Here is a 13,084-nt window from a genome sequence, read left to right as displayed (position 1 = left end):
TAGCTATTTTAGGGGGATATCTGTGTGTGCAGGTGACTATTACTGTGCATAATTATTAGACAACTTAACAAAAAACAAATATATACCCATTTCAATTATTTATTTTTACCAGTGAAACCAATATAACATCTCAACATTCACAAATATACATTTCTGACATTCAAAAACAAAACAAAAACAAATCAGTGACCAATATAGCCACCTTTCTTTGCAAGGACACTCAAAAGCCTGCCATCCATGGATTCTGTCAGTGTTTTGATCTGTTCACCATCAACATTGCGTGCAGCAGCAACCACAGCCTCCCAGACACTGTTCAGAGAGGTGTACTGTTTTCCCTCCTTGTAAATCTCACATTTGATGATGGACCACAGGTTCTCAATGGGGTTCAGATCAGGTGAACAAGGAGGCCATGTCATTAGATTTTCTTCTTTTATACCCTTTCTTGCCAGCCACGCTGTGGAGTACTTGGACGCGTGTGATGGAGCATTGTCCTGCATGAAAATCATGTTTTTCTTGAAGGATGCAGACTTCTTCCTGTACCACTGCTTGAAGAAGGTGTCTTCCAGAAACTGGCAGTAGGACTGGGAGTTGAGCTTGACTCCATCCTTAACCCGAAAAGGCCCCACAAGCTCATCTTTGATGATACCAGCCCAAACCAGTACTCCACCTTTCTGGCGTCTGAGTCGGACTGGAGCTCTCTGCCCTTCACCAATCCAGCCACAGGCCCATCCATCTGGCCCATCAAGACTCACTCTCATTTCATCAGTCCATAAAACCTTAGAAAAATCAGTCTTGAGATATTTCTTGGCCCAGTCTTGACGTTTCAGCTTGTGTGTCTTGTTCAGTGGTGGTCGTCTTTCAGCCTTTCTTACCTTGGCCATGTCTCTGAGTATTGCACACCTTGTGCTTTTGGGCACTCCAGTGATGTTGCAGCTCTGAAATATGGCCAAACTGGTGGCAAGTGGCATCTTGGCAGCTGCACGCTTGACTTTTCTCAGTTCATGGGCAGTTATTTTGCGCCTTGGTTTTTCCACACGCTTCTTGCGACCCTGTTGACTATTTTGAATGAAACGCTTGATTGTTCGATGATCACGCTTCAGAAGCTTTGCAATTTTAAGAGTGCTGCATCCCTCTGCAAGATATCTCACTATTTTTGACTTTTCTGAGCCTGTCAAGTCCTTCTTTTGACCCATTTTGCCAAAGGAAATAATAATTGCCTAATAATTATGCACACCTGATATAGGGTGTTGATGTCATTAGACCACACCCCTTCTCATTACAGAGATGCACATCACCTAATATGCTTAATTGGTAGTAGGCTTTCGAGCCTATACAGCTTGGAGTAAGACAACATGCATAAAGAGGATGATGTGGTCAAAATACTCATTTGCCTAATAATTCTGCACTCCCTGTATATTACCATCCATTACATTATTAAAATCTCCCATTACCAAAAGTGGTTTATCCCCTGCATTGATCGCAAGATCGTGGATTTTTAGCAGAACATCTGTTTTAAAAGGTGGCGGTATATAGACATTTGCTATCAGCCATGCTTTTCCTTCCAGTATGCAGTCCATAAATACGTAACAACCTTGTGTATCTATCACAGTTTTAATCACTTTGATATCTATGTCACGATGTATTAATATACTCACCCCTCTCGCATATGATGAATAAACTGAATGGAAGGCATACGGGATCCACGGACTAATTAACCCGCCTTTTGTCTTATCTGTCAGATGTGTTTCTTGTAGACAAATTATAGCAGGTAGTGCCCTTTGGATTGCATCAAACACAGCAACTCTCTTTGCGCCCCTACTCAAGCCCCTAATATTCCATGAGATTATTCTCAATTTTTTTTCATTGAACTGACTCCTTTCCTTTACTGTTTCCCTAGCATAGTCTGGAAATAACATCACTGCTGCACCCTCACACTCCAGACTCCCTTTCTTCCTGGACCTATGTGCTATCTCCTCCTTGTCCCTTGCTGATAATAAATTGATAATTATTGATCTCGGTCTTGTTCCGGGAGGGGGTAGTTTTGCCGGCACTCTACAGGCCATTTCCACAACATTTTTGTGGTCTGAAATATCTTGGCCCAGTTGTGCCCTCAGCCAAGTTTGTATATAATCGCAAAGATCTCGTCCTTCTACCCCCTCCGGGATCCCTAGGCATCTCAGATTGGCCCTTCTGGACCTATTTTCTAAATCTAGTCATTTATTTTTCTCTATTCTCTTCCTTTAGGTTATTTTTCTCCTTAACCGTTATTTGTAAGAGATCCTCTGAATCCGATATTCTTTTCTCTGCCTCTGTCAGCCTATCTTTATATTTTCGTAAATTAGTTCTTAAAAGCCCAACCACCTCCTTAATATTTCCAGTCTGAAGAGAGAGGTCTTTTATTGCCAGACTACAGTTCTTTATTTCTTGGAATATATCTTGCAGACTAGGCGCCTGCTCCCCTTTTATTAGTATTGCATTTATCCGCCTCCTTTGTCTGATTAGTACCTCTCTCTCCAGTCTGGGGACCCTCATCCGAGGTTTTCAGGTTAATGTTTTCCACCGACCCAAAGAATTCCCCCTCCCCCTCTAGGTCTTGGGATGTGTCCTTATTTTTTTTTTTTTGGGGGGGGGGGGGGGGGGAGAGGACCTCTGAGTTCTCATATTGGTCAAAAGTTGTTTCTTAGTCCTTTTAGTTTTTTTGAGCCCTGGGGAAATTGAGGTGTTTAGTTCCAGTTGCCCCCGCCCCTTTTTACCAACCCCCTGTCTGGCATCTTATTCTTGCGTAACTGCCCAGATCAAGAGCTATCCAACAATGTGACGGCCAAGCATTAAACTCCTCCTAGCGTCCCACCAATTAGTGCCCCAATAGCCTAACTTACAGTAAAAGTATTCAGCATTGTACATTGGCACCATATTTTTTGTGTTTGCGTCCTCCTGCCCACATACAGGTGCCCCTCACTCTAGCTGGCTGTCCACAACCTTTATACAATTATGTATTAGAAGGTGTATTGATCTATTATAAGCAGGCCACTCTCTCTTCATCTATTGGGCTACCCATGTAAGCGGGAGGGGAAGGCTACATTTATATGTGTATAACGGTCCTGCTCAGTCTGTTCAATTCATACAACACACTTTAACAATCAGACCAGTTAGCAGTATTTCAGGTTAATATAATAGGTCAATTGGCTAAACTCAAAAATTCAAGCACGTCCGTTAGTAGCCTCTATATCGCGGCTCTACAATATTATCCGCCAATTAGTCCATAAGTTAATTCATGCCGCGCTGTTAGTATAGTTAATATAGTTAGCTCAAGTAGATTCGGGGTCCAATTCATATAATTAGCTCTATTAGCCTGCAGCGAAAAATGTCATCAGAAGCTCCAGAGGCAATAGGATGCAACAGCTTTTACACCTATATAGTGAGCGGCCAGTTAACCCAAACTGTTTGTTCCACACGGTGGTGTAATTAGTGCAATTCAGTCACACAGCCCGTTAATATAACATGCACCACTGTGCTCCAGACCAGTTACTATGGTTAGTTCCGTTAGGCCAATTCCACCATGTCACTTCTCCTCTTATCAATATGACTCACTCGCTCCACCAGGCCTCCCTTCAATTAGCACAGTCCGCTCTGTTAAGTGTGTTTAAGCATTGGATTTGTACGCCATAGATAAAAAAGCCAGCTCTTTCGTTTATGCACCGGAAGCTGTTCCTTGCAGCTTCAAGGCCTTAGCCCAACTATTCAGGGCAGGGGAGGGGAGAGAGGGGGCAACTTGAGGGGCTATACACAATCCGGAAGCTGGCTTTTCCACTTAACCCCTGTTATTTTCCCCCTATTCCCGTCAACCACAACAACTCATCCTACCCCTGCCGCTTTGGCTCTTCCCCAAAGTACCCACTATCCTGCAGGAGGATGGGGGGGGGGGGGCGGCTGATTTCTTGGCGGTCTTGATCTTCCTTATGTTGGTTAAGTCACTCTTGCCCCAGCAGCCGACCAAAAAAGAAGGTCCATTCAGGCTCCTGTCTAGCCAGACCTCTTGAACCGACTCCTAGTAGCAGGAAGATGGGAGGGGGCAAGGAGGACAGACGCTCCAGAACCGAAATCAGCTGGGCAACAATTCCCCCTCACAGCGTCCAGGCATCGTGGAGTCTGGTAGCAGAGCAGCAGAGCACAGGGAACACTGCAATAGGGCAGCGGAGTGATGGTCTACACCTAAGGCTGCATCAGTGATTCCATTGCGGTGCGGGCTGGAGCTCGGTGGCCGGAAGGGAGGTGCGCGCGTCACCTGTGTGCGTCTGCACCCATGCTCCTCCGCACAACCCTGGTCATAGATGGTCTTTAAAAGGGACCGTTGGATGATGAGCATATGGATGTTGTTGAGAGTGCTCCCCACTTTGACTTTTTTGTATAAGCCAGAGCTGCTAACATCTATTGCCCACTTATTGCATGGTCATTCATTTGAAGAGCTGACATGTTTAACGCTTGATTTCAAGAAATGTATGGCCAGTCACAACACCCAGCCAATTCAGCTGGTTTAAAAAGCTGATCCTGCAATGATCACTAGACAGTCTAAAAATACCTTGTAATATGAAAACAAAATACTGTATAGCTACTGGATGTATAGCTTAAAAATGTACAGTGAAAAATATGGAAAATTATGTCAGTAGAAGGTATAAAGTCAGACCATATGGAAAATCTAAGACAGGAATTTTAATGTTGTTTCATGAACTTTATATATATGTTGGTCTTTCTGTAGAAGACTCATTATATTTTTTCCTGCAGGTTTTGGAAATTATTAAAAGCTGTAAGAGTGCTGAAATGTACACTGAAGATCGTCCCAAGCCACTCATGTCAGTTTCACCGTGTCCTTGTCCACCGCCCTGGAGCCATTCCAATGTTCCAGTTGAAAGTGATGAAAACCTGGACAGTTATTTTAGTTGGCCTGAAAGAAAACGAAACGTCATAATCCCATGTGAATCCAGCCAGTCAGAAGTGACATACTTAAGAGGCTCCAGGAAATGTACAAGTGCAGAAAATGTTATATGTACACCAATGCATAGCAGAAATCCATTGCAAATGAGTGACCAACCTTATACAAGCAGGCCGGTAGAGTGTAGCTGCTATCCAGGACCAGACAGCACATCATACTGTGAAGAGTGTCTTACAAATGGTTTTGGCCAAGCAAAATAAATGCTGAAAAATGAATTTAGAATAAGAGATAATACATAACAGCCATTAATACCCACACATTTATATGACAAGTATAATTAGATGTGCGAAAGGGTTATCAATCTCATTCCACTTTTTACCTTCATGGACTTATTTAAAACCTATCATCTGTACATTACTGAATTGATAACCATTTAGAAGACATCTTAAATCTTATTATGTTGATGACTTTTGTATAATGCATTAAAGGGTTTATGGGAGTAGAATATTGATGATCTATCTATATATCTATTAATTCATCTGAAGGATAGGTCATCAACATCTGATTGATGGGGTCCAACACCCGACAACGTCACCGATCAGCAGCTGGAAGAGGCCATGGTAAGTGCTGCGGCCTCCTTACAACATGCTGAGCACGTTACTGTGACTGATGAACGTGACATCGCTGGTCTATTAAGAGGCCGCACCACTCACCGAAACGCTGCAGCCTCTGCACACAGGTGATTGGCAGAGAGGCCGGAAGTTGGAACCCAACCGATCAGATATTTATTACCTATCCTCAAGATAGGGCATCAATATTTTACTCCTCTAACTATGTGTATCCATGATGATATTTAATGCCTATTCCAGTCCACTGTCTATGCTTGAGGTTTAGTGACAAGTATTTCCATATTGGATTATTTTTTTACCTCATTATACAAATATACTTTATAAAAATAGTTTTGCAGCATATAAGTTATAATAGGCTCTTGATTTATATGTAATTACCTGCATTTAGCTAAGAATCATTGTTTAAGGCGGGTTTACAAGGCCCAGTTGTTGGACCAATTATAACAGGCCTATGTAATTGTGCTGCCGATCACCCGATGAATGACCAAACGCTCATTCTTCACATGAAATTATATTTCATGCAGAAAATGTAATTATTGTTTCTTGGTTTGCTGCCCAGAAACAATGAATCTTTATGAGGATTAGCAACTGTAGTAGCCATCGCTCTTCCTCATAGAGTGGAGGCGATTGCTGCATGCAGGGAGTTATTTGGAAGGAAAGGTCCCTTCCTAATAATTGCCTGTTGGGCCCGGCCGTGTGAATGCATCTTTAGAAGTATGCAGCTACATACTGATGAAGTAGGATGTGAATAATCTGTATAGCATCCATGAGCTCATTGGCAAATACCCAAATTAGGCTGCTGGCCAGGTTACATTGACCCAACCGAAAGTGGCAGTGGAGGGCAAAGACTTGGTGTCAAAGGGGTTCTCCAGGAAATGATAATGATGACCTATCCTCCATCCTCAGGTCCTCAGGGGTCCAAGTCTCCACACCATCACCAATGGTGATTTTTCAGGGAGCCGCGACACTCACCGGAGCTCTGGTGAGTGCCGTGGCCTCCCGGCAGCTTACTAAATACAGTACCATACATTGTATATCTACTGTGCTTGGTATTGCAGCTCAGCCCCATTGACTTGAGTGGGGCTGAGCTGTAACTATGCTATGACTAATGTACTGTTACGTCTGTCACTGGCCTCTTATAACAGTTGATCGGTGGAGGTCCTTGGTCGCAGACCCCTTCAGATCTGATATTGATGATCTATCCTCAGGACAGGTATTCAATATTTTTCCCCAGATAACCCTTTTAAGAAGGTATAAAAACATATGAAAACTAGGCACCTGTTAAGTCGAGGTAGTGAATGTTTGCTGTATCTATTATAATTTTTCGTTGGTTCTCTTAAGGGTCCATTCACACGTCTGTAATTTGGGTCCGCATTCGTTCCGCAATTTGCGGACCCATTCACTTTCAATGGGGCTGGAACAGATCAACATCCACATTTTTGGGATCCGCAATTCCGTTCCTGAAAAAAATAGATAACATGTCCTATTCTTGTCCGGACCAGAAAAGGCATTTTCTATTATAGTGTCTGCGATGTGTGGTCCACAAATTGTGGATGGCACATTGCAGGTGTCCGTGTTTTGCAGATCCGCAAAACACTTACAGACGTGTGTACGACTCTTAAAGTGAACCTGTCAACATGAATGTAGTGTACTCTGCAGGCTTCAGTATAAAGAGCTGTAATCAGGCTCTCAAGGCAATCTATACAATAAAAAATGGTATTCATTATGTATCTCCTGTTTAATCACAGACTACTACATTATAATCCTATGAGTTCCAAAACTATAAAATAGTAAAAAAAAAATTTTTTATATCAGACAACTACTTGCTCAAACAAGTCTGAATTCTCAGACTCACACTGAAATCCCTATATATTTTGAGTATATAGGAGACGCTGACAATGTGGGTCTGATAAGACAGACTCGTTTTAGGCTACTTTTACACTAGCGTTTTTACGGGATCCGGCAGGGTTCAGCAAAAACACTTCCATTACTGATAATACAACCATCTTCATCCGTTCTGAACGAATCCGGTTGTATTATCTCTAACATAGCCAAGAAGGTACCGTCAATAACTCCATTGAAAGACAATGGAAGACGGATCCGCTTTCTATTGTGGCAAAGAAAACGGATCTGTCCCCATTGACTTGCATTGGGGGTCATGTCGGATCTGTCTTGCTCCGCATCCCAGGACAGAAAGCAAACTACAACATGTTGCGGTTTGCTCTCCTGTATGGGAACGCAACTAAACAGAACGGAATTCATTTTGGAGCTTTCCGTTCTGTTCAGTTTTGTCCCTATTGACAATGAATGAGGACAAACTTGAAGCTTTTTTTCCGGTATTGAGCCCCTATGACGGATCTCAATACCGGAAAACTAAAAAGCTAGTGTGAAAGTAGCCTTAGCAGGTACTTGTCTGATAGCATTTAGATAGATAGTACCTGGTTCATCTTTTTAGAATGATTTTACAATTTTGGGACAGATATGATTGTTGGTAGCCTGTGATTAAACAGCAGGTACATACATAATACATACAGCTATAGATACCCTTTAGAGCCTAAATCCAGCACATTAAAATGTTTTTCATAATTCATTAGGTTTTTATGAATGAACTCAGTGCACTCTGCATCTAACATTACATTGTGCCAAACGTGAGCCCACCACAACGTACAGTATAATTTGTCATTTACCGGTAGGCCTCTTTCACACCACAATTTTGGTTTCAATTGAACATTTCCATTTTTACTCAAACTTTGGAAAAACAGATGCGTTTTTAACAGATACATAGGGTTCATTAGAAAAAAGCATGCCAACAGTTCGTACTTTCCTTTTATTTTGTGTATATGTTTATAACTGGATGGAGAAATCAGATTCCTATGTTATTCCATCCATTAAAAAACCACATACAAACTAATGTAAACAGATATAATGTGTTATGGATCAGCAAGTGTGGACCCACTGTTCCAACTAACCAGTTTGGTTTTGGGCTAAACCCTAAGGGTGTTATTCCAGCACTCCGCTGGTATTCTCTTTAAGGCCTCATGCATACGGCCGGGTCCGCAATATGCGGGCACCGGCCGTGTGCTCCCCGCATCATGGATGTGGACCCATTCAGTTGAATGGGTCCGCAATCCAGAGCTGCGGTGCGGAACGGAGGCACGGAACCACTGCTCTGCAAAAAAATATAACATGCTCTGTTTTTGCGGTGCAAACGGATCACGGACCTATTCAAGTTGAATGGGTCTCAATCCGTCCCGGCCGCCGTACGGACGTTGCCTTCACTGCAGGGACCCACCGTGGTCAGGAACTCTGATGCCAGCACCAGTAGTTAATTAATGTACATAAAACGCACAAAAAAATGCAGGAAAACCACAGGTATAGTCTGAACAGTCACCAAGACTATAGTGCTGGCTTTCAGAGATCCAGGCAGCGCAAAGCTAATAAAGACACAGGAAAGACTTTTGGGCAGAGTTGTGATGAGGCAAACATGAAGCAGGCAGGCTGGGGACTAGACTGAGCAGAGACTAGGAACACAAGGTTAACTTAAACACAAACTGAACTGAACTTGAAAGAGTAGACGCTCACAGGCAGGATGGCACACACTAGAAACACGGCAGGAATACAGGCAGTAGATAGAGCAGGTAAATTGCAACAGAACAAGACTAGCAGAACACCTTTGCTGATCATGACGAAACCTAAAGCTCAGGCACACTCCTGCTGGAAAAAGTGCCTTAAATACCCAGGGACCCTCAGCCCTTGTCTGAGGAAGGATAAGGGAGCATCAGACAGGAACATGGAGGCAGCAGGATGGAGAGGAGGTCAGTGACCAGTAGGCTGGATGACATGGTCAATGGCGTGGCATCCGTGCCCACAGGGGACAGCAGAAGGGTGGCGGGCACAGACCGCACACCTAACACAATGGATTCATTATTCATCATAAAAATTGACAACAGTTTGCATTAGTTTTAAATGGGTCCAGTTTAAAAATAAAATAAAAAAAACTGTAAGAAAAAAGTGGCATGAAAGAGGCCCATTTAATTTTATTTTCTGCTCATTATGGACTTTGAAGTCCAGTGGGCAGTCCAAATGGTGATTGTACAGCTATCTCTATATGCACCGTCATACAGGGAAGTCTGTCAGTTATTGAACAGGACTGCCAACTGGAATCCAAACTGGCCACGTGACGCAAAGGGATCAGGTTAGCATTGCGGCCTGTGATTTGCTGCAGCAGTCACTTGCTCCCAGCAGGGAGGAACAGCCAGCTCGGGAGCATCAGGGACCCCGAGCGGCGGGACTAGGTAAGTATGATCTGCACCGCGAGTCGGCCCCTCTGGGAGGTCTGTATTAGTCTTGGTTAACCCCTTTAAATGATGTTTTATTTTATCTTCTACCTCAAAACTATTTATTAATCTACTCTATAGCATTCTGCCTGCAGATTGCACTACATTTTCATGGTGACAGGTCCCCTTTCTTCTTGCTTTGGGTTACAGTATATGAGCTTTACATCTAGTAAAAGAGTATTCCATAGGTCCTTCTAGAAGAAGATAATCATTTTGCACAAAATATTTTATTTCTATTCTATTATGTTGATGCTTAACTTATTGTTTAATGTATTAAATTGCTGCTTTATGTCCAACTTCAAGCTCTCTTTTACAGTATGTATTGTGACACAGTGAGAGGTTTTGTCTGGGAAAATCAGGCATTTCCCTCCCAGCATGTGCTGCTGGGTTGATTTACCGCCAGGTGAGGTCAAATACCAGACCGGATTTTAAGTGCCGGTTTGGGTTTTGGCAGCACCTGGCTGTCCTTAACCACCTCCCGACCGCTGTACGCGTATATGCGTCCGGGAGGTGGTTGCTTTATTCCTCCTGGACGCATATACGCGTCTTCTCGCGAGACGCGAGATTTCCTGTGAACGCGCACAGGCGCGCGCGCTCACAGGAACGGAAGGTAAGCGAGTAGATCTCCAGCCTGCCAGCGGCGATCGCTCGCTGGCAGGCTGGAGATCCGAATTTTTTAACCCCTAACAGGTATATTAGACGCTGTTTTCATAACAGCGTCTAATATACCTCCTACCTGGTCCTCTGGTGGTCCCTTTTGTTAGGATCGACCACCAGAGGACTCAGGTAGGTCAGTACAGTCCCACCAAACACCACACTACACTACACTACACTACACCCCCCCCCCGTCACTTATTAACCCCTTATAAACCCCTGATCACCCATGATCACCCCATATAAACTCCCTGATCACCCCCCTGTCATTGATCACCGCCCTGTCATTGATCACCCCCCTGTCAGGCTCCGTTCAGACGTCCGTATGATTTTTACGGATCCACGGATACATGGATCGGATCCGCAAAAAGCATACGGACGTCTGAATGGAGCCTTACAGGGGGGTGATCAATGGCAGGCGGGTGATCACCCATATACACTCCCTGATCACCCCCTGTCATTGATCACCCCCCTGTCATTGATCACCCCCCCTGTAAGGCTCCATTCAGACGTCCGCATGATTTTTACGGATCCGATCCATGTATCCATGGATCCGTAAAAATCATGCGGACGTCTGAATGGAGCCTTACAGGGGGGGGTGATCAGTGACAGGGGGGTGATCACCCTGATCACCCCCTGTCATTGATAACCCCCCTGTAAGGCTCCATTCAGACGTCCGCATGCGTTCTGTGGATCCGATCCATGTATCCATGGATCCGTAAAAAATCATGCGGATGTCTGAATGGAGCCTTACAGGGGGGGTGATCAGTGACAGGGGGGTGATCACCCTGATTACCCTGATCACCCCCTGTCATTGATAACCCCCCTGTAAGGCTCCATTCAGACGTCCGCATGCGTTCTGTGGATCCGATCCATGTATCCATGGATCCGTAAAAAATCATGCGGATGTCTGAATGGAGCCTTACAGGGGGGGGTGATCAGTGACAGGGGGGTGATCACCCTGATCATCCCCTGTCATTGATAACCCCCCTGTAAGGCTCCATTCAGACGTCCGCATGCGTTTTGTGGATCCGATCCATGTATCCATGGATCCGTAAAAAATCATGCGGATGTCTGAATGGAGCCTTACAGGGGGGGTGATCAGTGACAGGGGGGTGATCACCCTGATTACCCTGATCACCCCCTGTCATTGATAACCCCCCTGTAAGGCTCCATTCAGACGTCCGCATGCGTTCTGTGGATCCGATCCATGTATCCATGGATCCGTAAAAAATCATGCGGATGTCTGAATGGAGCCTTACAGGGGGGGTGATTAGTGACAGGGGGGTGATCACCCTGATCATCCCCTGTCATTGATAACCCCCCTGTAAGGCTCCATTCAGACGTCCGCATGCGTTTTGTGGATCCGATCCATGTATCCATGGATCCGTAAAAAATCATGCGGATGTCTGAATGGAGCCTTACAGGGGGGGTGATCAGTGACAGGGGGGTGATCACCCTGATTACCCTGATCACCCCCTGTCATTGATAACCCCCCTGTAAGGCTCCATTCAGACGTCCGCATGCGTTCTGTGGATCCGATCCATGTATCCATGGATCCGTAAAAAATCATGCGGATGTCTGAATGGAGCCTTACAGGGGGGGTGATCAGTGACAGGGGGGTGATCACCCTGATCATCCCCTGTCATTGATAACCCCCCTGTAAGGCTCCATTCAGACGTCCGCATGCGTTCTGTGGATCCGATCCATGTATCCATGGATCCGTAAAAAATCATGCGGATGTCTGAATGGAGCCTTACAGGGGGGGTGATCAGTGACAGGGGGGTGATCACCCTGATTACCCTGATCACCCCCTGTCATTGATAACCCCCCTGTAAGGCTCCATTCAGACGTCCGCATGCGTTCTGTGGATCCGATCCATGTATCCATGGATCCGTAAAAAATCATGCGGATGTCTGAATGGAGCCTTACAGGGGGGGTGATTAGTGACAGGGGGGTGATCACCCTGATCATCCCCTGTCATTGATAACCCCCCTGTAAGGCTCCATTCAGACGTCCGCATGCGTTTTGTGGATCCGATCCATGTATCCATGGATCCGTAAAAAATCATGCGGATGTCTGAATGGAGCCTTACAGGGGGGGTGATCAGTGACAGGGGGGTGATCAACCTGATTACCCTGATCACCCCCTGTCATTGATAACCCCCCTGTAAGGCTCCATTCAGACGTCCGCATGCGTTCTGTGGATCCGATCCATGTATCCATGGATCCGTAAAAAATCATGCGGATGTCTGAATGGAGCCTTACAGGGGGGGTGATCAATGACAGGGGGGTGATCAGGGAGTCTATATGGGTGATCACCCCCCTGTCATTGATCACCCCCCCCCCCCCCCCTGGTAAGGCTCCATTCAGACATTTTTTTTGGCACAAGTTAGCGGAAATTTTTTGTTTGTTTTTGTTTTTTCTTACAAAGTCTCATATTCCACTAACTTGTGTCAAAAAATAAAATCTCACATGGACGCACCATACCCCTCACGGAATCCAAATGCGTAAACATTTTTAGACATTTATATT

The 13,084-nt window shown here is 44.8% G+C and overlaps 1 protein-coding gene across 1 annotated transcript in view; it reads left to right on the top strand.

Moving 5' to 3' along the window:
- Positions 1-7,757, top strand: part of IRAK3 (interleukin 1 receptor associated kinase 3) — a 60,481-nt gene extending 52,724 nt beyond the window's left edge. Inside the window, exon 10 of the mRNA XM_044280479.1 lies at positions 4,783-7,757. Within this exon, the coding sequence (XP_044136414.1) occupies positions 4,783-5,190 (408 nt within the window). The 3' untranslated portion in view covers positions 5,191-7,757. The remainder of the gene's footprint in view (positions 1-4,782) is intronic.
- The last annotated feature ends 5,327 nt before the right edge of the window (positions 7,758-13,084 follow it).

This window comes from Bufo gargarizans, chromosome 2, assembly GCF_014858855.1.
Source record: "Bufo gargarizans isolate SCDJY-AF-19 chromosome 2, ASM1485885v1, whole genome shotgun sequence".
In the NCBI taxonomy this organism is placed as follows: domain Eukaryota; kingdom Metazoa; phylum Chordata; class Amphibia; order Anura; family Bufonidae; genus Bufo; species Bufo gargarizans.
Note: the sequence above shows the minus strand (reverse complement) of the source record. Positions and strands in the feature narration are given on the sequence as shown.